The sequence below is a fragment of the Nerophis lumbriciformis genome, linkage group LG05, assembly GCF_033978685.3.
Source record: "Nerophis lumbriciformis linkage group LG05, RoL_Nlum_v2.1, whole genome shotgun sequence".
NCBI lineage: Eukaryota > Metazoa > Chordata > Actinopteri > Syngnathiformes > Syngnathidae > Nerophis > Nerophis lumbriciformis.
The window spans coordinates 39,821,035-39,848,397 of NC_084552.2; the positions used below are offsets into that span (position 1 = coordinate 39,821,035).

At 39.6% G+C, this 27,363-nt stretch overlaps 1 protein-coding gene across 3 annotated transcripts in view; it reads left to right on the top strand.

Annotated features, from left to right (window-relative positions):
• LOC133606403 (RAS guanyl-releasing protein 2) overlaps positions 1–26,280 on the top strand; it is a 57,797-nt gene extending 31,517 nt beyond the window's left edge. The window contains exons 5-18 of one of the 3 annotated variants that reach the window (XM_061960342.2): positions 656–712; positions 824–955; positions 1,148–1,298; positions 1,379–1,552; positions 6,980–7,096; positions 10,196–10,477; positions 10,558–10,632; positions 10,695–10,817; positions 10,900–11,015; positions 11,088–11,229; positions 13,420–13,456; positions 15,663–15,821; positions 22,242–22,304; positions 22,430–26,280. In XM_061960342.2, coding sequence (XP_061816326.2) covers positions 656–712; positions 824–955; positions 1,148–1,298; positions 1,379–1,552; positions 6,980–7,096; positions 10,196–10,477; positions 10,558–10,632; positions 10,695–10,817; positions 10,900–11,015; positions 11,088–11,229; positions 13,420–13,456; positions 15,663–15,821; positions 22,242–22,300 — 1,624 coding nt within the window. In that variant the 3' untranslated portion in view covers positions 22,301–22,304; positions 22,430–26,280. The remainder of the gene's footprint in view (positions 1–655; positions 713–823; positions 956–1,147; positions 1,299–1,378; positions 1,553–6,979; positions 7,097–10,195; positions 10,478–10,557; positions 10,633–10,694; positions 10,818–10,899; positions 11,016–11,087; positions 11,230–13,419; positions 13,457–15,662; positions 15,822–22,241; positions 22,305–22,429) is intronic. The other 2 variants (XM_061960341.2, XM_061960343.2) reach the window with 2 other exon arrangements.
• The last annotated feature ends 1,083 nt before the right edge of the window (positions 26,281–27,363 follow it).

Here is a 27,363-nt window from a genome sequence, read left to right on the forward strand (position 1 = left end):
GTTGGTGTAACAAATGCCACAGTGAACCCTATAAGCTCCGCCAAAACATCTGGTCTTACTCGCTAGAATTAACTTATAGCTAGAGATCAACATAACTTTGATTTTTAAACCATGAGAAGGAAGAAAGTGAGAGTGAAGGACAGTGCATGATATTATTGAATTGAAAAAAAGAAGTCATCAAAAACATGACAAGCGTGTCGCCAACTTGGTTAGGCAGTTTGAGTGCATCACTGCTAGTCTGCACCATACTGAAGCAAAATGAGTAACGTCAGCCAGGGATGTTAAAATAATATCTAAACGGGCTGACATATATCCGTTAAAGTCTGCAGAAGCTGGAAGGAGATACGGCAGAAGTCCACTCTCCAAGGTAATTACTGTATATTATTATTACACTTCTTAATAAGACTATAGCATTGTATCGTTTTTTTTATACAATATTTCAAATCTAAAAGTTTTTTTTCATTTAAAAGGAATGTTACATGTTGTGGTGTTTTTTTGGGGGGAGGGGGGGGGGTGCACTAATTCAATTTCAATGAGAGACGTTCCTTTGAGATACAAAAGTTTTTTGAGTTAAGAGCTCTGTTACAGAATTTGAGAAAAGTGTATTTTTGCATCTAACACTTCTGGCAAGGTTGCTCCTTTACTTTTGTCTCAGATCTCAAGCGGAGGACTGCTCGGCGGAGCATCGAACCAGAATATGTCACCTTGTCAAGTAATAAACAGTCTTTCACATGATGAGTCTTTGCAGAAATCTGATTATGGCTGAGCCTGAGCTACTTTTCCCTTCTCTCTCTTTGTCTTTCTCTCGTTTCATGCCTGACAGGTATTGGATCTCTGAGTTTCCTGCAGAGTTCAATCTGAACCCAGGACTGGCCGAGCAGATAAAAGACTTTAAAGACCTCCTGAGCACAGAGGGCAATGAGTGCCAGAGTCAGCTCATTGACATCGAGAGCGTGTAAGCCACTGAAAGTTCTGTTTTCTTTTATGTTCCGCAATAAAAAAGGATTGAAGGTTGCGTACCTCGTTGGCTTGTAAAAGCAGTTTTGGTGTGACCGCAGCTGCCCTTTCGGGGGTCCTAAAAGACAAGCTTGGAGCAGTTGTTGTGGAGATCACTGACAAATAATAACCCAACTCACTGCATCTCCAGGCCATCGTATAAATGGAAGCGTCAGGTGACTCAGCGCGTCCCCTCAATGTCCAAAAAGAGGAAAATGTCCCTGCTCTTTGACCACCTTGACTCCTGTGAACTGGCTGAACACCTGACCTACTTGGAATACAAATCTTTCTGCAAAATTTTGGTCAGTGGGGCAGCCATCGTTAATGAAGTGGATACATTTTTGGCCCCTGCAGCCAAAAACACAATCCCTCTCCTTTGTAGTTTCAGGACTACCACAGCTTTGTGATGCATGGTTGCACGGTGGACAACCCCGTGCTGGAGCGCTTCATCACGCTCTTCAACAGCGTCTCTCAGTGGATTCAGCTCATGGTGCTCAGCAAGCCCACTGCGACCCAGAGAGCCTCCGTCATCTCGCACTTCATCAGAGTGGCGCAGGTAAAACAATAACTTGAATACTTTATACACGTCATCGTTTTATTTTGAGAAAACCATTTTGACACCTGTGATTATGATCCACAGTTGCACCAATCAAGGTTAGGATGAGCACATTTCGACGTTAATGATATTGTAAAACAAAAGTAGTGTGATGTTTGTGGACCAAAAAAACCACAGACTAATTACACTGACTTGGCGCAGGTGGGGGAAGGTAAAGCCGATAATTAGAAGCAATAAATGCCCACGAGTCTGGATATGACCAACTTTTATGGGCCATTACACAGAATCTGTGCCATTTGCTTGTTTGTAACTCTCTAAAAATAAATATAAATCTTATGTCTTTTTTCAACTTTACTTTTAACAATATGCACATTGAACTACCGTATTTTCCAGACTATAAGTCGCTACTTTTTTCCCAAGCTTTGAACTCTGCTATTGTTTGTACAAAAGTGCGGCTTATCTATACATTTCAATTTTCTTTGCTAACGGATAATTTTATGGAAAGAATTAAGCAATGGAATCAAACAATGTACTAAAATGAGCAACTTTAAGAAACTGATCAAACTCAAAGTGTTTACAAAGTACAAGGAAGAAGAATCCTGATAAACATCTTGAACTTTATTAAAAAAGGAAAATCTTATTAATCTAATAGATTTAACCATAAATTATTTAAGTATTTATTTATGATAACTTTATTTATTGTTCATTATATATTCAATAATTATTTACTTACTAAATTATCCTTGTATTTATTCACTGATTTTTTTTTAATTATACATTTTGCTCTTGCAAAAAGTGCAAAAAGAGACAGACACAAGAGGGCAAAGCAACGAAGAAGAAAATGCTAGTTTTTGGCGACACTAAAGAAGATGACTTCAGTGGTTTCAGTGCACAGGAGAAAGATGGATAAAGACATCAATTACTTTTTTATTTTGTTTGATCAGCCATTTTACTGTGGTGTTACAGACACCGTTTGTAAACAATTAAGGTATGCAAATAAACATTTAAAACATCTTTTTATGTAAATATCTCATTTCAATATTTGTGGCTTATAGTCCAGTGCGGCTAATATATGAAAACACATTTATTTCTTCTAAAATTTAGTGGGTGCGATTTATATACGATACTCAAAATGTGCATTGACCCATCCAAGGCAACTTTTTTTTTTTTGTACAAGGTTCCAACGCCGAAGATTACTCTTTTGAGTAACAGGACTGAAAGTAACAGGAATGTGTTTTTACCATAGTGTTATCAAATACTTTATACTATAGCCACTAGAAATGTATGTTAATAGTATGTTTACATTACAGGGATTCAACCAAAAAAGATTATTGATACTACATAAATAGCGTCAAAAAAATAATTGATGTAACAGGACTGAACTTGAAATATCATTGGATATACAGAAAATTGAATGAATGAACTAACTTTGGCCTTCCGATGGCTTGTGGAATATTCCAAATTCTTCAGAGGGTGTCAGGGAACGAGACTGAGTGAATACCCATAGACATGACCATAGTGTGAATTTTAGCTACAGTAAATTACGGACTATAAGCTGCTACTTTTTTCCTACGCTTTGAACCCTGCGGCTTATAAAAACGGTGCGGCTGATATATAGATTTTTCTTTGCTGCTGCAAATACAGTAGTTTAAAACAAACAAGCAAAGACCCTGAAAAGGTGTGTTCTTCTTTGTGCTAAGGTGCCATCTTTTGGACAAGTTCGCTCACTGCAGTTTATAGCTCATAGCTTCTTAAAAAATTTAGTGGATGCGGCTTACATAGCTGTGCTCTCTTTTGCTCGGAAAATACGGTAAATTGCTTTGGTTTTTAAAACAAAATACACAAATGGTCTGATCTGCTAAAGCAGGGGTCACCAACCTTTTTGAAACCAAGAGCTACTTCTTGGGTACTGATTAATGCAAAGGGCTACCAGTTTGATACACACTTAAATAAATTGCCAGAAATAGCCAATTTGCTCAATTTACCTTTAACTCTATGTTATTATTAATAATTAATTATATTTATCTTTGTGGAAACACTGATCATCTTAATGATTTATCACAATAAATATATATAGAAACAGATAAATATCAATATGCAACACTTTATTTTTATATTTTCTCTAAGTGCACATTTTTCAAATTGAACATTTTCAAATGATCACTTCTCAGACAGTCTTGTGAAATCACAATATCGCATTTTAACTAGCTAGCCACTAACATTTTTTAACAAATCATGAATTACTTTGCACCATGTTTGTACAAATAATAACTCATGTAAAATACAAAAGTCAACTCTCAATTTTTTTAAATAAATCATGTCACACTTTGAACTGGACACCAAATCTGTTTTCTGTTTCTTTGTCAGTTAGTGAAGACCAAGTCTTTAAAATATTTTCTTGGATTTTCAAATTCTATTTGAGTTTTGTCTCTCTTACAATTAAAAATGTCGAGCAAAGCGAGACCAGCTTGCTAGTAAATAAATACAATTTAAAAAATAGAGGCAGCTCACTGGTAAGTGCTGCTATTTTAGCTATTTTTAGAACAGGCCATCTGGTCCTTACGGGCGACCTGGTGCCCCCGGGCACCGCGTTGGTGACCCCTGTGCTAAAGGTTTGCGCCTATTAAAACACGTACAAACTTGATAGCACACGCAAAGCTGATCTACTAAACTTGTGCGCAGAGGATTGCGTCTCTCAAATGAGCAAAATACCAAGCCCAGTGCATTTAGTGTATCAGTTTTAATTTATACGGAGCATGTATGCTGACTATTAAAACTCCCACAATAGTAGGAGATGCAAATGTTATCATTTAGGGTTTGCAATCTGATTTTTCAAGACTTAAACTGTTCTGCCGCTGCTGTTTTGTGTTTATATTTAGCATGTTTGAAATGTGCGTACAAACAGGCATTTACGCACAAACGGCTGTGAGAAAGGAGGTAATCGCGCTGCAAAGACCGACGATTAAGAGAAAATTCCGTCTATGTACGTGTCAACCTATTTGAAGTGACATAAACATAACAATTTGACATATCCTCTATTCACCAGTACCATTTTCTAATTTTATAGCTGCTGGATGACTTATGGGCTGATTAAAAGCAATTAAATGGATTTGTTTTGGTGTCTGCTGGCATTTTTTTTTCTTTAAATGGCGTTTCAAGATCAAGAGATTCAAGATTCAAGATGCTTTATTATTGTCCATTCTTTAACATGTACAAGACACATAAGAACTGAAATTACATTTTCGGCACAGTCCCACTAAGAGCAGACATACGTTATAAGGGGGACAAGACGGGACCGCCAACGTATCAGCCACTTACGGCGCTCCTTAAAAAAGGTGGGAAAAAGGTGACATTGGGAAAGGGGGATGAGTAAAAAAATTATCAGTCTAAGGCTGGACGCTCGGGAGGGGTCCAGACTGAGTCCAAGGAAAAAAACTCACATAGCATAGCACACATAAACATGATACATGTAATCACAACAACTCGCACCAGAGGGGGGGGGGGGATTTGGGGCCCTGGAGGCCGGCTGCCGCTATAAAGCGCTACTCAGCCGTCCACAACCCCGAAGGGGAATTAAGCAGTGGTGAAGGCGTTGATTGGGGGAGGGGCGGGTGCGTGCATGTATGCCCAATTAACTTGGGTGAGATGTTGAAACATTTTTGTGGACTGGGGCCGATCTCAAAGTTCGACACCAGGTGTTATTGAAAAAAGGAAGGTCAAAAGCGTCCATCGTTGAGGAGTCTATATTGTTTTTTCATATAGGAGATATATTATTATAATGTATCTCCTATATGAAAAAAACTTCTTGCAGTACAATATGCATTTTATTCCATCTGAGATCATTCCAGGGGCACCATTACAACATCGCAGCACCTCACATGGCTCACTTCAGGGTGCTAAAAATATGGGTTTTGCTGACCATATTGCATATTATATTAGTGTGCTGCGTGTCAACAACCTGACGAAACACCACAGATTAGACAATTAGATGCTATAAATGTTGAGGGAAATGTGTGTCACCATGGTGACACCCTGTATACATGCAAAAAATGGCATTTAAATAGGGCGGTCTTCATCACTTTTGTATGTGTTATCAGTTGTACAAGCAGTCTTAGATCACCCGGAACAAGCCCACTAATAGTGCACACAATGTTATAGTTTGCGCACACTGTTTAGCACCTGTTTTTTTAATCTGAGTAGACCAGGCCCTGAGAGTATAAAGTAACACAAACATGTGAAAATGATAACATTATCTGAAGGATTTAAATGATTATATTTAATGGTCACATCTATTTTTAGGAAGCAGGGACAGCTAACAAATACTATTTTTCCAATATTCAATATGCTGTAGTTTAAATGAATCTTGTCAATTGTATTTATTTAGTATTCAATCAGATTATCCGCGAAGGAGACTTTGCTTGATAAAAAAATGATTTGATAGTTAATTTTGTTTCCTGGACACAGAAATGGCACCGATTCTGTGCAAAGGCTCTTACAAGTGCATAGATTTGTGCTTTTAATTTTAAAAAGTGTGTAAAGTTCAATATTTAAGTAGCATTTGGGTCATCGTGACCTTCTGTAAAGAAATTCTAGCACTGTCAGCATGCCTGTTATCCCAAAACTATCTCCCACATTCCCAAACAAGCTGCCAGTTGACTTCCTTATATGGTCGTCTGATGGCTTTGCTGTACTTGATATGGCCTCTGCTGATGTTATCATCTGCTTTGGTCTTGTTGTCTCATTTGCAGGCAACCGATTTATGCTGCAACGCGTCATGGCGTGAAATATCCCACTCTTTGCTAATTCCCTTCCGGTCTAAATGGTCTACCACTTAGGTATTCTGCACCTGTGCCCGCGGTGAGCACACGCTGGGACAAAAATGATGTTGGCGCTTATTCCATTTGCACAGGAGGCAGCACAGAGGGCTGCCATGACAGCCGGAATTTCTCAGTGCTTTCCTCGGGGTGCAACTGTCGGGTTCCATATGAAGGGGACGCAACTCAACAACTAGATTGATTTAGTACAGACATGTAGCTCTTGAACATAATCAACAGTATATTTTGTCAACGGTTTTGGGATGAACGCTCCCAAATTCCTAAAACGAATCCTTCTTCTGGCCACGTGCATTAAGCTGCTCTGCAAACGCAGGCCTGATTGCAAATGTGTGACCTGAATGACATGATCCCCCTCCGGCGGCCCTCCCACACAGCTGCGACCCCATCGATTTTTGCAGGGAGACGCGGGGCAGGCTGAAGGGCATCGTGGGGCCCTGCGGAGCACCGTTCACAATATGTTAGCTTTGATGCAGCCAGGTTAAAGCGTTCAGCTGAGGGCTGCTGAGCATTTTGGCAGACATTTCCCTAAATCCTCTCACTTGGAATGTTACATGAAGCCACTGTTTAATATTCCTCCTCTCACTCTAATCAGAAACTGCTGCAGCTGCAGAACTTCAACACGCTAATGGCAGTGGTCGGTGGCCTCAGCAACAGCTCCATCTCGCGTCTCAAAGACACACAGGCCCATATCAGCGCCGAAACCAACAAGGTAAGAGATGTTTACTGGTATTTACTGAATAGTGGTCCATATGTTCAGAAAGACACATCTGCTGGGCACCAATCCCCGCCTCTTTTGTGGCAAAGAAACGTTTCTTACAAACCCCGTTTACATATGAGTTGGGAAATTGTGTTGGATGTAAATATAAACGGAATACAATGATTTGCAAATCCTTTTCAACCCATATTCAATTGAATGCACTACAAAGACAAGATATTTGATGTTCAAACTCATAAACTTTATTTTTTTTTTGCAAATAATAATTAACTTAGAATTTCATGGCTGCAACACTTGCCAAAGTAGTTGGGAATGGCATGTTCATCACCACTGTGTTATATGGCCTTTCCTTTTAACAACACTCAGTAAACGTTTGGGAACTGAGGAGACACATTTTTTAAGCTTCTCAGGTGGAATTCTTTCCCATTCTTGCTTGATGTACAGCTTAAGTTGTTCAACACTCCCTTGTGGTATTTTAGGCTTCATAATGCGCCACACATTTTCAATTGGAGACAGGTCTGGACTACAGGCAGGCCAGTCTAGTACCCGCACTCTTTTACTATGAAGCCACGTTGATGTAACACGTGGCTTGGCATTGTCTTGCTGAAATAGGTAGGGGCGTCCATGGTAACGTTGCTTGGATGGCAACATATGTTGCTCCAAAACCTGTATGTACCTTTCAGCATTAATGGTGCCTTCACAGATGTGTAAGTTACCCATGTCTTGGGCACTAATACACCCCCATACCATCACAGATGCTGGCTTTTCAACTTTGCGCCTATAACAATCCGAATGGCTCTTTTCCTCTTTGGTCCGGAGGACACGACATCCACAGTTTTCAAAAACAATTTGAAATGTGGACTCGTCAGACCACAGAACACTTTTCCACTTTGTATCAGTTCATCTTAGATGAGCTCAGGCCCAGCGAAGCCGCCGGCGTTTCTGGGTGTTGTTGATAAACGGTTTTCGCCTTGCATAGGAGAGTTTTAACTTGCACTTACAGATGTAGCAACCAACTGTAGTTACTGACAGTGGGTTTCTGAAGTGTTCCTGAGCCCATGTGGTGATATCCTTTACACACTGATGTTACCTGTTGATGCAGTATAACCTGAGGGATCGAAGGTCACGGGCTTAGCTGCTTACGTGCAGTGATTTCTCCAGATTCTCTGAACCCTTTGATGATATTACGGAGCGTAGATGGTGAAATCCCTAAATTCCTTGCAATAGCTGGTTGAGAAAGGTTTTTCTTAAACTGTTCAACAATTTGCTCACGCATTTGTTGACAAAGTGGTGGCTCTCACCCCATCCTTGTTTTTTTGAATGACTGAGCATTTCAAGGAATCTACTTTTATACCCAATCATGGCACCCACCTGTTCCGAATTTGCCTGTTCACCAGTGGGATGTTCCAAATACTGTAAGTGTTTGATGAGCATTCCTCAACTTTATCAGTATTTATTGCCACTTTCCCCAACTTCTTTGTCACATGTTGCTGGCATCAAATTCTAAAGTTAATGATTATTTGCAAAAACATTTTTTTTTTCAGTTTGAACATCAAATATGTTGTCTTTGTAGCATATTCAACTGAATATGGGTTAAAAATGATTTGCAAATCATTGTATTCCGTTTATATTTACATCTAACACAATTTCCCAACTCATATGGAAACGGGGTTTTTACTCTGGAGATGAGTAATCCTTAAACATGCTACACAACGTATGACGACACATCTGGAGAATGCGTTCTAGACTTGGTAAGATAATTAGCTTGTACCTTGCAAGCGATCTAACAAGTATACAACAGTTATATGAAAAATAATTTTAAGTTTCATTTTAGCCAAAGTTCATCTGCACGCATGCATGCACAGATACACACACACACACACACACACACACAAGGGACAAGCAGTTGAAAATGGATGGATGGATGGCCATCTGATATACTGTATTTTCCGGGCTATGGAGCGCACCGGAATATAAGCCACTAAATTTCAAAAGGAAAAAATATTTTTACCTATATTAGCCGCACCGGACTATAAGCCGTAGATATATACCAGTGCGTTATGAAATAAGATTTCAGGCCATTTTAAAGAATCGAGAAACTCTTTCTATTGGGCATTGTACTTGTTTTTAAGTTGTTTTTACTGAAACATTTTATACATTGTTTAATAATAATAATAATAATAACTGGGATTTATATAGCGCTTTTCTAAGTACCCAAAGTCGCTTTACATGTAGAACCCATCAAACATTCACACCTGGTGGTGGTAAGCTACTTTCATAGCCACAGCTGCCCTGGGGTAGACTGACGGAAGCGTGACTGCAATTTGCGCCAACGGCCCCTCCGACCACCACCTATCATTCATCATTCAATTCACCGGTCTGAGTGGCACCGGGGGCAAAGGGTGAAGTGTCCCGCCCAAGGACACAACGGCAGCGATTTTTGGATGGTAAGAGGCGGGGAGCGAACCTGCAACCCTCAGGTTTCTGGCACGGTTGCTCTACCCACTACGCCATGCGTAGTGGGTATATATGTTTTTATGTTAACATATGGAAGTAATTACTTTTTTAATTGTGACATGTGACTGCTGCTGTTTTTGGTTTTATATGTATTTCTGTAACTTTGTTTTGCTGCCATCTTGGCCAGGTCACTCTTGGAAAAAAGGTTTTAATCTAAATGAAGGATATTGATTGATTGGTTGAGATATTAACGCAAAAAGATGCAAGACGCCCCCTTGATGGCCATTAGCGAAGACAAATCGATAGATTAGCCGCATTGTTGTATAAGCCGCAGTGTTCAAAGGGTCGGGAAAAAGTAGAGGTTTTATTGTCCAGAAAATACGGTAGTCTGATGTGACGAGACTAAATTTATTGGTGGCATGTGAAGCTTGTGAAACCGAAAAAATCTGTGAATTGGCTGCGGCCCGTACCATTGCATAAAGGGCAGGGTTCAAAGCTTTGGAAAAAGGTCACTGTTTATAGGACTGAAATTGTGGTACTATGAACACTCTGGACTGTCCATATCTGTGTAAGGGGGTGAACATACAACATTAGAAGGACCAAATATTTTCCTGACTGACTATCTATCATTAACAGGTTTTTAACAACCTCATCGAGCTGGTGACGTCATGTGGAAACTACTGCCAGTACCGCAAGCGCTTCTCGGAGAGCTCCGGCTTCCGCTTCCCCATCCTGGGTGTGCACCTGAAGGACCTGATCGCTGTTCACGTGGCACTGCCAGACTGGGCAGACAAGGAGAAGACGCGGGTCAACCTAGCTAAGACCCAGCAGCTGTACGCCATCCTGCAGGAGCTGGCGCTGATCCAGAACATGCCGCCCAACGTCGACGCCAATACGGATCTGCTGAACCTGTTGACAGTGTGTGATGAAGATGGATGCAGGCAATTAAATGTCTCTGGCTGTTTAGATCTATATGGGTCTCTTCCTGTTTTGCATAGGTATCTCTGGACCAGTACCACACAGAGGAGGAGATCTACCAGATGTCTTTGCAGAGGGAACCTCGCAAGCAAGCGGTGCGCACCAATCGAGACCTTCAGGACACTTTTAAGTCATGGCTAAGTGTTTGCATTTTTAGCAGAACTCTAGCACCACCCCGGCTCCAGACCCCAAGCCAAGCATGATGGATGAGTGGTCCGTGTCGGTGAAGCCCAACGCTGACCCGACAGTCATCAAGAAGCACATTGAGAAGATGGTGGAGGTAACTACAACTAGCAGATTGTTTGATTTCCACAGCAATTCTGTTACAAGCTCTTTAACCCTTCCAAACATCTCGCTTGCAGTCTGTCTTCAAGAACTTTGACACAGACGGCGATGGCCACATCTCTAGGGATGAGTTTGAGGACATCAGGAACAACTTCCCCTACCTCAGCAAGTTTGGAGAACTGGACAAGAACCAGTGAGGAAGATTCAATTGTTCCAGGCGGTACACAGACCCGCTATGCCGTAACCCGAACTAACCCTTTCGCAGAGACGGCAAAATCAGCCGAGAGGAGATGATCGACTACTTCACGAGGGCCAGCTCGCTGCTCAACTGCAAGATGGGCTTCATCCACACTTTCAGCGAGGCCACCTACGTGAAGCCCACCTTCTGCGAGCACTGCGCTGGCTTTGTGAGTAGATTTTATATTAACAAAAAAATGCAAAATTACTTACAGATGAGCTAGTTCCTTCTTTCAGATTTTGAATGTTAATTTTCTAAAAGGTGGAATGCCAAACACAGAGCTGCATAGACACACTTAATTATTTGAACTGCTCCTCCTGTCAGTTCAGCTGAGGGCCAATTATAATAATCTACAGCCACCAGCAGCAGAATGTTGCATTCTGGGAAGTTGGTTGTGATAATAACCCTCTGCTGCAGTAGTGATATATTGTCTTTGTGTGTGCGTGTGTGCGTGTGTGTGTGTGGCCCTTGACATTTTCTCTCCAGGTGAGTGGGCCGTAATCAAAGCAGGCTTGTATTATTAAAGGGCATATTTTGGAATGTTGCACACATACTCTAAGCTAGAAGCCAACTGAAAACAGAAGCATGGTGAGCTTTAGGGACTTATGACTATCAGAGGAAAACCCTCATCTGCAACAGCTCTGTGTTGGTCACAATATTTATTTGGCCGTATTTTCACTATGCCTCATCCTTCATACATTTTTAGCTTATTTAATAGTATAATTCAGTAATTCTCAAACCTTACAAAGAACTTGACTCTCAAAGTACCACCATAATGACCGAATGATTAAGATACAGTAGCATAGTAGGCCTAAGTATTCATTAAAAACAAGGCAGAGGTTTTATTTAACAAGTATATTGAATATGTTTACCACTGTAACATTACATACAGTTTGAACAGTAACACCCTGTTTGAATACAAAACAATAAAACACTCTACTTTAATCAAGTGATACTTTGGCGTACCACTCGATACCGCAGTTTGAAAATCTCTGGTCTAATTAATGCCACTAGAAAGCATTAGGTGTCAGTGTGTTGATCAAAATGTTGCCCTGATGCTGGATTTTAGACAGGTTAAAAGTGACTATCCTAAGTCCTAATGGGAACACAAAGTTTTGTGTGTGAATGAGCTGTGTTTGTTAGCGTGTAGCTCCAGGAAGCACTATTGTGCACTTTATCTACTTGTTAGATACAGTTGTGCTCATAAGTTTACATACCCTGGGATAATTTATGATTTCTTGGCCATTCTTCAGAGTATATGAATGATAACACACAAGCTTTTCTTCCACTCATGGTTAATTGTTAGGTGAAGCTATTTATAACTCTGTTTACTCTTTTTAAATCTGAATGACACAAGAAAGTACCCCAATGACCGTAATCAAAAGTTTACATACCCCAATTGTTAAAAAAAAAAAAATTATCATTTGAGCGTCTCTTTTCCTAAAAGAGGAGCAAACAAGAGAGAGGGATGATAGTTTTGGTGCCCATAAACTGACTCCAGACACCTATATGAATTTAAAATGTATTTGTCACTGGGTGCACAGTCAGAGGAACCCTTCGAATGTTATTTGGAGCTAGCAAACTGTCCTCAGCTGGTGAGTTGAAGCTGGAAGTTGATGACAAACAATTCAGGAAGTACAGGAACAACAAAAAACAAGTCATTGTTGTCCCTGAGTAAGAAAGATAGAAGCCATTCAAACTGAACATACTTTATATTAATAAAAGCTCTAAATTACTTAAGAGTAAATATCCAACTCAAGGAGATTAACATTAATTGCAAACACAAGAACTGCCTTTTTTTCATGGTGCACAGAGACGGTAAAGGTCAGTCAGAGTGCGCTGACATAACCTTCCTCACTTTGTTGCCCACCGCATGTTTGCACGCATGCATGTGCTGTGTGTGTGTCTAAGTGAAGAGGTCAGGATATTTTCTGCCTCCTCAGATGTTCCATGGCTGTGTGTGATCTCCCTTTCATGTCATTGTTCCCCCCGCCGTGTACGCGCCTTGATGTCAGCCCGCCTGCATCCTCTTCCGACTGTCCCGCCAAGCTCATCTCACCTTACATTGTGCATTTATTTGCGTACCCTTCTTCTTTTCCTGCCTTTCTTTCGCACTCTGGAATCAATGCGGGGTATCGAGATGGTGGATGATGAGCGTATGCGTTAGTCCATCAACGGCTAATGAGGTGTTGTTCAAAGCATTTACCAAAGTGCATTATTTTGTTTGCTGCTCGTTCACTTCTGTAGTGGCCTTCCAAATTAAGTGTGAGTTAAAATGCATCTAAAACTGTTGCTAAGCTTAATTAAATAACATGAGTGGCTCCATCTCATGGCTTCTCTCTTCTTCTTTTTTTTGTAGATATGGGGTTTCTACAAGCAGGGCTACAAGTGTAAAGGTGAGAGTCATTCGCTCCTTGTCATCTGGCATGCATGGTCCACTCAGAAGGGTGCGAGCTAACACTACTGATTCTCAGCCATCACATACACACCATTTGCAGATCCACAGACATCAACACAGAAAGCTGCATGGTGCTAGAATACAAGCCAAAAGCTAAGCAAATGATCACAACGATCAATAAGATCTGATAAATTGACTGCCATCAAACATGTGTTTGCCATAATACATCAGGGCTAACGTAACGTGTGTTTGGCATGTGTATCGACTGAAACCTCATCACACACACACTAACCTATTGTAGTGCATCAATAAGTTAATGAGGGAAGCCCCACAGCCATTTATCCCAATTTCTAGCGTTCGCCTGCACTCAGAGCTCTATAGGGCCATCGACAGGGACATCATCAAAATGAATCACCCAGCTGTGTGTGTACGTGTGCTCTTTGTGTGTTTTGGGTCAGTGGACTTTATTTGGAGAAGAGAGGAATTTTACACCTGGAGGTTTGGATGTTTGGACACCAAAATGTTGACACGAGACACACATTGTGATATCGATGTGATCCAAGGCCTTTCTTGTTGCAGCTTACACGATATTCAGCTGTTATAGTGAGCTTTAAGGTACCATATTAATATTTTTTATTTACTGATTTTTACATAATAGCACTCTTTTCCCTCTGCAAATAGTTTCTATTTAGGTTATCATAAAAAAAACAAGGATTTACAATTTAAAACAGAGAAACTAAATCTGCAAAGATTTATCAAGGCTCATCTTGTTTATGAGTAAGCTCATCTTATAAATGGGGTAGGCTCATCTTATAAAGTACATGGAGTAGGCTGATCTTATGCAATACATTGAGTAGGCTTATCTTATACACGAGTAGGCTCATCTTATACATTAAGTGTGCTGATCTTCTACATGAGTAGGTTCATCTTATACACGAGTAAGCTCATCTTATACATGGGGTAGGCTCATCTTATACATGAGTAGGCTTATCTTATACATGAGCAGACTTATCTTACACATTAAGTGTGCTGATCTTCTACATGAGTATGCTCATCTTTTACATTAGTAAGCTCCTCTTATATATGAGTAGGCTCCTCTTATACACGAGTAGGCTCCTCTTATATAGGAGTAGGCTCATCTTATAAAGTACATGGAGTAGGCTGATCTTATGCAATACATTGAGTAGGCTTATCTTATACACGAGTAGACTCATCTTATACATTAAGTGTGCTTATCTTCTACATGAGTAGGTTCATCTTATACACGAGTAAGCTCATCTTATACATGGGGTAGGCTCATCTTATACATGAGTAGGCTTATCTTATACATGAGCAGACTTATCTTACACATTAAGTGTGCTGATCTTCTACATGAGTAGGCTCATCTTTTACATTAGTAAGCTCCTCTTATATATGAGTAGGCTCCTCTTATACACGAGTAGGCTCCTCTTATATAGGAGTAGGCTCATCTTATACATGAGTAAGTTCCTCTTATACAGTACATGAGTAGATTCATCTTATACATGAGCAGGGGCGCCGAAAAGGGGGGGTAAAGGAGACGGATTCTAGGGGCCCATGATGGAGGGGGGCCCAGAGAGGCCCCTAATGATGATGAAATTATAATACAGAAAAAGTAATGACACTGTGTTGGGGGCCCTGTAAAGATTTTTTTCATGGGGCCCAAAATCCCTAGCGGCGCCCCTGTACATGAGTAGGCTCTCTTATACAGTACATGAGTAGATTCATCTTATACATGAGTAGGCTCATTTTATACACGAGCAGGCTCATCTTATATGAGTAGGCTCATCTTATACATAAAGTACATGGAATAGGCTCATCTTATACGTGGTGATAGTGGAACTTTAAACCTTCCTAACATGTAAAATCATACGTTTTCAAACACCTATTCCGTCGTTCAGACTCCCCGTGGTTTGCCGAGATGTTGTCAGGGCCAGTTGGCCTCGCCGTGTGTTTGTGTCAGTGCTCATGTGTGTGCATGGCGTGTAGCAGCCACTTCCTGTCGCCGCTCGCTCTCCCAGTGGCGCCCGTCCCTCTGTCTGATCCTCTCTCTCCACCCCGATCCATGTCTTCCTGGCGCTTCCCAACTCGCCGCCTCTCCCTCCCTCTCCTCCGAATGTCCCAACGCTCGCCGCTCCTCTTCCGACACCTCTCCCTGCCGCCGTCCTACCGTACTGCGGAGTCAGCTTGCGGGGTCAACTGCCACAAGGCCTGCCGGAGCCGACTGGCCGTGGAGTGCCGGAAAAGGACCAAGAGCATCAGCCACGAGACGCCACCGGCTCTTCAGGCCAGATCTTACAGCTTCCCGCCGCCTGCCAACCCTCCACACAATCTCCAGAACACTGGTAAGTTATTTCTTACCAATTCTTTACTCTCTATCAATGCGCTGCCCCACAAAACGCCCACTGGAGCCTCTTTAACCGAGTCATACACACCTTTTAGAAACTGACAAGCACATGTGTAAAATTTGATCAAGGTTGGTTGAAAAACATTTCAGTCGGGACATGGGTGGTTCTTAGCAACTAATTGTCCTTGACCATTAGTCTTACAAAACATCTTGAACACATCCTATAGGGGGCACCACCAATACTATTTTTTCGCACTGACACCCAAACCGACGCATAGATTAATATGAATTTCACACTGACATGTTCAGAGTTATTTATTTCTTGGTCAATGTGCCGCCCACAAAGTTCAGTAAAAAAATGGTAGAGTGCTTTTTGCCAGAGGTAGGACCAAGTCATTGCTTTGCAAGTCACAAGTAAGTGTCAAGTCTTTGCCCTCAAGTCCGAGTCAAGTCCCGAGTCAAGACAGGCAAGCCCCGAGTCAAGTCCAAAGTCAAGACTGGAAAGTCTCAAGTCAAGTCCTAAGTCCTGCATTTTGAGTTTCGAGTCCTTTCAAGTCCTTTTAACCACAGACTAATATATTAACACAGATTGTGTATGCTTTTCAAACGCTGTATTTATTTATTAAAACAAGTGCATTTTAAATTGCAGGAAAGAAAATTGTGCTGACATTGCACTTTATAATAGCACTATTAACCAGTCATTTTAAACATTAACTCATTCCTTTACAGAACAAACACATTGAAAAATAAAGTGCAAATGTACTTATTTGTACAAAAGTGTTAACATTGAAAAAACATGACATATACGTGAACATAACAAAAAAGTTGTACTTTTTATATGTCAGGGCCCTATGCTGCATTGCATTTGCAAAAGACCAAATTAGCCAAGAGTCTGTCAGTCATTTGTGCACGATGGGGGCGTAGTATGATGCCACCATGGCTGAAAACTCGCTCCACTGGAGCACTGGAGGCAGGCACTGCCAAGACTCTCATGGTCACTCGGAACAGTGAAGGAAGAGTCTTCATGTTCAATGCCCAGAACAAAAGGGGGGAGAGAGTTGTTTTGGGTTGGTGCACTACTTGTAAGTGTATCTTGTGTTTTTTATGTTGATTTAATTTAAAAAAAAAATATTTCTTGTGCGGCCCGATACCAATCGATCCACGGACCAGTACCGGGCCGCGGCCCGGTGGTTGGGGACCACTGAGGTAAACAACCAACAGTATGTCAGAAAGCTAGCTAAAACGGTACACATATTCATAATATAGTATACATTTTAACTGACCTTTATTTTACTATTTTTGTCTTTTTTTAGGTGGCTAAAATACGCGGTGCTGCTGACCGCCGCTAACGTTACGTGTGATATATTGACTAACGTAAACCTGCTTAAAAAATCACTGAACAAAAAGTATGAATAAGGTAGTGAACTGCAACAGATTCCCGTGTTTGCAATAACGTTATAACGTTAGCAGTGAGTTTACAGCCTCACTGATTTAACTACACAGCAAATAAAAGTCACGTTACTTAGCCAATAAACGTTATCTTACATTCAAAACTTACCCTTTTTTGTGCAACTTCAAATGCCGGACGAAGTTGGAAGTTGTTGCCTCTCCATCAGTAATTTTCGAACCGCATGTGTTGCATACTGCAAACCGTTTTGTGTTGACCACCTCGTAATTTTTATACCCAAAACGAAATTATTTTAGGTATCATTTTTTGTTCACTGGCATGTGGTTTGGACATGTCTTCTTCGTTGGTTGTCCTGCAATTTGATTGGATGAATGCTGTGTGATGAAAACAAAGTAGATCTAATTTGATAGACAAGTACACAATGAAAAATACGGAGCGCTCCCGAATAACTTTTTCATCTTTGGGTTTTGGGGAAAATAGCAAGTCATGTCAAGTCATGTCAATTCAAAAGGCTCAAGTCCAAGTGAAGTCACAAGTCATTGATGTTAAAGTCTAAGTCGAGTTGCAAGTCTTTTTACATTTTGTCAAGTCGAGTCTAAAGTCATCAAATTCATGACTCGAGTCTGACTCGAGTCCAAGTCATGTGACTCGAGTCCACACCTCTGCTTTTTGCTAAACAAATGTACATCAAGTGTGGAGCTAAATTGAGGCTAAAAGTTTTATAAATGAAAAAATAAACTTTGAAACTAAAAAAAAATCCAGTTTTGATGCGGAATTTTGAGAAATACATCAGTGTATTCAAAACAAAGATACGTGCACACATTTTTTTTTTTGGTTGATTATAGTTATGATTCACTCTGTTAATTCTTTTATATAAATACATTATTTTTCACTGTCATATATTTTGATATGTGACCTTCTGTTTTTTTCAGATTAAAATCTTATTTTTTACAGTTTAATGTTTTTCTTTTATACTTTCACATCTTTATTTTTTAGTTTCAAATGATTTTTTTTCAGATTCGGACGTTTGGCCCGAATTTTGCATAGGGCGTGAGAAGTGTGGAATCATCACAGACAGCTAGGCGGCATTCCTGATTACATCGCTTTCAGGGAACGTAGGTATTTAGACAATTCAATGTAACATTTTATGTAGACTACACCAGAGATCTCCAACCACCAGAACACGGGCTAAATTATTTTATTGTAAAAATTATTTACAGTTAGAAAGTCCACGGCTTTTGCATGATTATGTCATTTAGGGTCATTGCGCTTTCACTTTCCCCACTTTATTTAGGCGTCTTTGGACACACCATAGTTGTGTTAAAAAGGACTTCCATCCATCCATTTTCTACTGCTTGTCCGTCTATTAGTAAAAAGTTCCCAAGTTAGCTATTATAAGCGACTCTGGGCTTGTTTTGTAAGGTGTAGTTGCTTATTTGTGTTTGCGTGAAACACCTGGTTTTCCCCACAATAAACAAAAACAGGTGTGTGGTATGTTTGCTCAGTGTGGGGCAGCGTGGCTCAGATGGTAGAGCCATCAGCCAGAAACTTGGATTGAATCCAGTTTCCGCCATCCTAGTCAATGCTGTTGTGTCCTTGGGCAAGACACTTCTCCCACTGTGCTCCCAGTGCCACCCACACTGGTGAGCGATGTAGCTGTAAATGTAGATAGTTGGTTTGATGGATGGTTTATCAATGTAAAGCGCTTTGAGTCACGAGAGAAAACACGCTATATAAATGTAGTTCACTTCACAATGCGTTACCTGGTTACCGCAGACGCCCAAGAGGACTGACCACTGCATATGAGCAGAGACTAACACGCGTAAGAATTGAGTGGCAGTAAGTCAATGGCTGCAAAAATGAGAAAAACTAAATAAAGAATGGGAAAGGAGATGCTCAGCATGCAGATTTAATTTCGCATGTGAATACTATGCCTTATCAGTATCTAGGAAATGAAGGGGCATAATCAAATAATGCGATAAAAACAGTAGCCTGTCACATATCACTCACAGTTGAAAAATTTCAGGTATTCCGCATTCATTTGTGTTTTTAATTTCATGTTATGCCCGTTTTGGTTTCATACACGTATTTTAGTTGTTATTCTTCCCTAGGTTTAGTTTGTATTCATGTTGTCAGCGCTTCTTCTCTCTTGATTTACCTTTCTTGTTATTAGAATCAGCTAATCAAAGAGCTTTGTATATCTTAGTCCAGGGGTCGGCAACCCAAAATGTTGAAAGAGCCATATTGGACCAAAAATACAAAAACAAATTTTTCTGGAGCCGCAAAAAATTAAAAGCCATATTACATACAGATAGTGTGTCATGAGATATAAATTGAATTAAGAGGACTTAAAGGAAACTAAATGAGCTCAAATATAGCTACAAACGAGGCATAATGATGCAATATGTACATATAGCTAGCCTAAATAGCATGTTAGCATCGATTAGCTTGCAGTCATGCAGTGACCAAATATGTCTGATCAGCACTCCAACAAGTCAATAACAATAACAAAACCCACCTTTCATGCACAACCTTAAAAGTTTGGTGGACAAAATGAGACAGAAAAAGAAGTGGCATAAAACACGTCCTAGAAAGTCGGAGAAAGTTATACATGTAAACAAACTACGGTGAGTTCAAGGACCGCCAAAATTAGTAGGACAAAACGGCGCTCGCCAAATACTCGAATCAGTGAAGCATGTTTGATATAAACAGTGTGCTTTGTAACAATTAGGGAGGTTTGTGTCATGTTTGTCCTCCTACAAAAAGCATATTAAAACAAAAAATTTATTTTTTTTCCCCTCATCTTTTTCCATTTTTCATACATTTTTGAAAAAGCTCCAGAGAGCCACTAGGGCGGGGCTAAAGAGCCGCATGCGGCTCTAGAGCCGCGGGTTGCCGACCCCTGTCTTAGTCCATACTTGCCAACCTTGAGACCTCCGATTTCGGGAGGTGGGGGCGGGGGGCGTGGTTGGGGCGTGGGCGTGGTTGGGGGGCGTGGTTAAGAGGGGAGGAGTATATTTACAGGTAGAATTCACCAAGTCAAGTATTTCATATATATATATAAGAAATAATTGTCTTTCAGTGAATTCTAGCTATATATATATATATATATATATATATATATATATATATATATATATATATATATAAACTATATATATATATATATATATATATATATATATATATAAACTATATATATATATATATATATATATATATTTATTTATTTTATTATATATATATATATATCCATATATATATATATATATATATAAATAAGAGAAATACTTGAATTTCAGTGTTCATTTATTTATACATATACACACACATAACACTCATCTACTCATTGTTGAGTTAAGGGTTGTATTGTCCATCCTTGTTCTATTCTCTGTCACTATTTTTCTAACCATGCTGAATACCCTCTCTGATGATGCATTCTGCTTCGTCTCCTTGTGTGCGCAGTTGTGCACTCTTTAAAAGCCGTAGATGTTATTGTCACATATGCATGTACAGTAGATGGCAGTATTGCCCTGTTTAAGAGTGTCACAACATTGCTGTTTACGGCAGACGAACTGCTTTACGGTAGACGAAAACGTGACTGCTGTTGTTGTGTGTTGTTGCCGCGCTGGGAGGACGTTAATGAAACTGCCTAACAATAAACCCACATAAGAAACCAAGGACTCGCCCTCCATCATTCTACAGTTATAACGTGATTGGGCAGGCACGCTGTTTTATTGTGGGAAAGCGGATGTGAAAACAGGCTGTCGACACGTCACTCAGGTCCACCTAAATTTCGGGAGATTTTCGGGAGAAAATTTGTCCCGGGAGGTTTTCAGGAGAGGCGCTGAATTTTGGGAGTCTCCCGGAAAATCCGGGAGGGTTGGCAAGTATGATCTTAGTCACCCTACCTTTCTTGCGGGTACAATGTTCATTCTTGGCGATTGTTAGGTTTGCTCTACTACAGTACTTATAGGCTTAGGCGGGTTACTATTTGTCTCTGTGACATGTTAGTTTTTGCTACCTTGTACCTAGCTTTGCTAAAGGATTTAAGTTATTGTGCTATGCTTCATATACACTTCCCAGGGGCACGACTTCATGTATTTTTGCCTTGTTTTCAGAATTATATAATCATCTTACTTGCACCCTGCCTCCTTTGGAATCGCAAACTCCACACCACACCGCAACGTAACACCGTCGGTCATGCCACACACCGTCAGTTGATGCCCTGCCCACATTTGAAAATCTGAAAAAAAACAACCAAAAAACATTTGAATCTGATGAAACCACAAAAATTTCCAGAGTGAATCATAATCATATTTAACAATTTAGCATTTTTTAAAATGTTGCAGAAACTGAGGTATTTTTCAAAATTGAACATCAAAACCACATTTTTCAGTTTCAAAGTTTATTTTTTTCAAGTAAAACTTTTGACCCTAATTTAGCTCCATATTTCTAATGGAGGCAACGTCCTCGTCAGCAAACAACGTTCAGGTCGTCCATCCATCCATCCATTTCTACCGCTAGTCCCTCGGAGTCGAGATGGTGAAGTCATGAGTCATGCTGTCATCGGTTGGGAAATATCCCACCAAGCTTAAGTGACATTCCTTTACTGCGTTTCCTTCTTTTCATGTCAAAGCGGCAGCAGTCACCCACAGCGCTTTTGTCTCCTTCGCAGTATACGGTGCATTTGCAAGATAGATTCCTTCAAACAATGGCGATTCATTTGCAATGGAAATGTGATTGGCCCACAGTGACGATGCCACTGAATTGCAGATGTTTTTTGTTTTTTTTCATCCGATGTCAGCCAAAGTGTTGCGCTGCCTGAGGCATCCGACAGCTGGCTGTGTTTTATGTCGGCGGGAACCTGCTTGTTCGTTGGGCCAAGTAGTGCTGCCGGGCCATCGCAACAAAGTGCCGAGATAAACGCACTAACCATGCGATTCATTGCCTTTTTATTCCATTTTTGGTAAACCAATCAACATTCTGTTTCATCTTTGTTTTGCCCAGTAATCGCTGAAGAGGATATAGAGGCGGTGGAAGAAGGAGTGTTCGACATTCACCTATAACCAGGTGAGCAGACAACCATTCACAGTATAATGCAGTACTCCATACAAGGGAATAAAGTTAAAGGTCCCCTATTACTACATACAAAATCGAGTTTTTAAAGAATAACTAATAGTAATGTGTGTCCCTAGAGCCTGTATGAGGACCGAAGGTCGGCATTCTATCATCTGCCCTACGAAAAAACACTACTTTGTCAAATAAAAAATAAAAAAGGCTTCACTGCACATCTTAAACTAAAGCCCACAGCTCTGCTAGCTATCTGTCTCAGTCAGTTACAGACAACATCATTTTGAAGCAATGCAAATATCCACTTTAACACAGCAGCAGTGTAATCTGTTAGCTTCTTTCATCATTGTGAGTGAACAATAACTATTAAAGAGACGAACAATGTTGTGGAAGCTGGAACTACCACTATTCATTATTATTGATATTCTCATCATATGATGCGACAATATTGCTAAAATTATAGAAAAAAGGCTTTGGCAAGTCATATTTACAGAGGAAATAAAGTACTAAAAGCACATTATGATCTTTGTTTGTTGCTGCAATGCAAGGTTAGTTTTTTTTTGAGGGGGTTCACATCATGTGTGCACTGACGTAGAAGCTTAAAACACCTTTAAAGGGAAACAGCACTTTTTTTTGCAATTTTGCCCATCGTTCACAATCCTTATAAGAAACAAGAAGACAAAAGGTTCTTTTTTTTAGCATTCTAACATGTAGAAATTTGCTCATTTTTTGGTGGTTAGCAATGCAGCTAATGGGAGCAATCAATTCTACCACTAAATCACTTTAAAAATGCGTTCAAAGACCGTCAACGATACTTTATTTACGTTCCGTAACCTGTGTAATAACCAAGCTGTAGTAACATTGTTATTGTAAGAGGAACCACTGAGGAACTATTTTTCTAGTGTAGTAAAGCATTGGCGTGCTACGGTATTAGCCGTAAAAGCTAACTATGGCAAGAAATAAGCTAGCTTGTATGTCAGCACGAAACGCGTTTGAGTTTGTAATGCACAACACACTGCGATAGAACACCAATATGTACTGACTGAAAAACATGAACAAGTAAGTATCACTTCCAGTAAGTATTAGCCCACATTTCATGTTTTGTTTGTACATAGCTAGCTCCACAGTGTAAGCACTGTATCTGTAATAACACACATCACGTGCTGCGTGTATAATGATCGATATAAAGGGTGACTCACTCAATGGACAGTTGTCTGTTTGGTCCAGCTGGCCGGGGGCGTTTTTTTCTGGTTTATTTGGGTAAGCACTCCATTTATGTCAAAATAGCATGGCATCAAATTCCACATTTTGCAGCTTTGAGTCAATTTTACCTCACTCTCTCGGCTTCCGTCTGCTCCAAAGTCTCACTCTTTCTTTGTGATGGCTTCTAGAATAAGTAGTTCATCCTCCATATATTCAGATTCAAAAAGATAAGGTTCTGAATCCTAATTTGTCCAAAAATAGTTGTCTTTATTGTTTGTTACCGTATCTGCCATGATTAAAAGACACACACACCTTTGTTACCGGAAGTCAGAAGTGCGCTGCTATTAAAACGGAAATACGTGCGCCGAATAATTTGTTCCGGCAATACTCAAAATGACCAAAATACGGTAATTATTGAACATAATACATATTGTTATGAACGTGTCATTATATATAGACTTGCAGTGTGTATACAAAATGTTGATGGAGGGTTTTGAAGTTGTTTTAGAGGGCTTTGAAGGCTACAACAGTGACTCCCATTAACCACATCTTCCAAGTGTTTTTTTTTATCATCTTTAACCCCCCCGCACCAACAAATGTAATCTTGTCTCACATAATGATTGTGAATGATAGGCAAAATTCCAAAAAATTGCAGTATCCCCTTTATGTTTGATGATTTAGTTTTTCTTGAGTGACTAAGTTAACCTGGCCGGATGTTGCTGTTAAAATATGACTTATGTTAGCAATTTACAGTGCATAGACAATTCCTTCAATTTCATTCTTGGTTTATGCTGTGCTGTCATGTGTGGGACCTCATATATAGACACTTGTGTGCCTTTCTAAATCATGTCCAACCAACTGAATTTACCACAGGTGGACTCTAATTACTGTATTTTCCAGACTATAGAGTGCATCGGTATATAAGCCGCACCGACTAAATAAATAAATAAATAAATAAAATGTTTCCATATATTAGCTAAAGATGTTGTAAAATTAGTTACCGGTATTTACACAAAAATATTTTATACATTTTCATTTACATACTTTAATTGTTTCCAAACGGTGTCTGCAACATGGCAGTAAAACAGCTGATCAAACAAAACAGAAGTCATTGTCATGGACCCACAAGCTGCAAAAGCTAGCACTCCAATCAGCTAAACAGACTCAATAACTCCACGGTGATATTTATGTTAATTTACGAAACTGAAACCATCCACTTAAGAAACTGAAACAATACAATTAGAATGCCATTTTAAGTTAACAATTCTAACACAGACACTCGTAAATGTGTTAGCATATTAGCTCATGCTAACGACGCTATCTTCATTACATTATAATAGCACGTACAAATATGCATGAAAACACTCCTACATACATCCCACATGGGACAGCAAGAAAGTAAGTAAGTTGTTTTAGTTATATTGTAAAACTTACAAATGTTGCTTGTCCCTTATGGCGTTGTGGGGGGTGCTGGAGCCTATCCTAGTAAAATAAAACCTAAAACAAACAAAAATAAAAATTACAATAAACATTATAAAGCATTTCAATAATAAAAAATATTTTTTTTTAAGCTTGTGACCTAAGTATACCATTTAAAGTAATCTGTTCTTAATTTACATACAGTATATTCTACATACAAAACAGACAACTTCACACAGTTGTTTCCCAGAGTTGTCCTCATATTAATAGTTTTAACAACAGTTTACATTCGTGAATGCTAGTGATGAGTTTGATATTTTTAGGCAATTAATTGCTTTCTTCATACCTCTACGTTGAATACAATGCACAGGCTCTATAAAGTCATGGAGTGAAATACAATTACAACTTAAAATAAAACGGTGCCATTTTTCGATACCTTTGTTGCGGTTGCAGTCTTGGACAGGCTCAAGCACTCAAGAAAAAAACTGTAAAGGACTCATCCGGGCCTCTATGGGTAATGTCACATTTTTCTATGGCAACAAAGCACGAAAAAGAAGCTGAAGTACAGCAAGGCTCCACTTTTAAAAATATTTTGGGACCTCTCAGACTACTTCAAAACAATACAATACAGGGCCTTTAAATAAAACTGAGCATGCACTGGGCAGATGTAGCTAATTTATGTCTCTTTGCAGGTGCATTGAAGTAGGAAATATGTTGTCCAAAGTCCTGTAGCTGCTGGTGTGCAGTGTGCAGGCAGCCATCTTGTGAGTGATGTCATAGGACAGGAGAGGCTTTCTGTGGACACACACTAATACTGCAACATTTGCACCTGCCAGCAGCTCCACTGGACTCACATGGACATGCCAGTTAGTGTTATCGGGATGTGTTCTGGTGCAAAATGTCTACACGAGTTTGGATCTTTGTTAACCTGAACGACAGTGGCCTCTCCCTGTGTTCGACTTCTTTGCGGAACCGTTAATTGTCATTTCATTGGACAGCTGCATTTATTTTGACCTTCATGATTTAGATGTATGTTGCAGTAACTTTGTTGTTGTTGTTGCACGCCAAATTATTACTTACCGCACAAGGAGACAAGCACGTTTTTGTTTCCCCTGTTGAAAGACACATTGTGAGCGGCTGGTATGTCATTGAATGAGACACTGCTGCTGTGTGAACAGCTCGAAGAATGTTTGTAATGAATATTTCTGTGCTTGCTCCAATCCGTTTTAAGTTGGGTCTCATATGAAAGAGACAGCATTTATGTAAAAGTTTTTTTTGGAATGTTTTCTTTTCGTGTGTGTGCAACATTTTTGTCCACTGCCTGTTAGTGCAGACAAATAAAGCCTAAATAAAACATGTTCGATTTAGTCCGTTCACAGACATATCTAATTCCGCAGACGTAAAGACACTCAAAACATAGGGGAATGAGGGAAATATTATTCCCTTTATTTGGAAATTTAATACCTTAAAAAATGTGTTTTTTTGTGGCAAAATATTGTTTTTTTCGGTGCTGTCATGTTTGTGGAGTGTGGAAATAGGGCCCATTTGGTTAATTATTAGACTAAAAGATAAGCAGTCCTTTAAAAGCCATAGTAATCAGATTTATTTTCAAGCCATTTTGGCTGTGGTGAATGAGTATAAATGATTTGCAGTATGATTTATTTTCTTAAATTAAGTTGCACAAAAAGAATATCATGTTCAAAAGGACAAAACACGACAAGAAATGTCCCTTTAAAAAAATCAGTTATGTCAAAATGCCATTTCTGATCCCATATCTATTTTACATAAATTAATAAAACAATTTATGTTTAGATTTTGATTTGAATGACAAGCTTTATTATGTTCATTTCTATACTTGTGCAGCAAATGAAGCTTCCCATTCAAAGCATGCAACAAATGCTCTCATCTGTTTACTGCAACTGTGTGTCGCTTTGAGTTATGTAAATATATCTGCCTTTTAGGCAGTGCTGCTCTATTTGAGAAAAAATTGGATTATAACTCCCTAAAACATAATTACTATTTTAAAAGTATATTACAAGCAGAAGTATTTTTAAAAGATTGACTCGTTTAAAGTGGGAAATAAATATTGACATTACAGCAGTTTTTGGAAGCTAACATTTTTGGTCACTAGGATCTGGAGTGAGTTTTTGTTTTGAATCTGACAAGGCAGAGAAGGATAGATCAGTGTAAACCACTGATCTGTAATAACACACATGACGTGCTGCGTGTATAATGGTTTACACTGATCTATCCTTGGTATTCTTGAGGGAAGATTCCTGGCCCCAATGACAAATATAACCAGGGGCACGTCTTGATAAACTACGATGGAGGCGAAACAACACTTGGGAGATTTTTAAGTTACCTAACGACCTGACTAGGAATGGAACCCATTACCATTTTATGAAAGCTAATGCTTTTAACCGCTCAGCTATCCTGG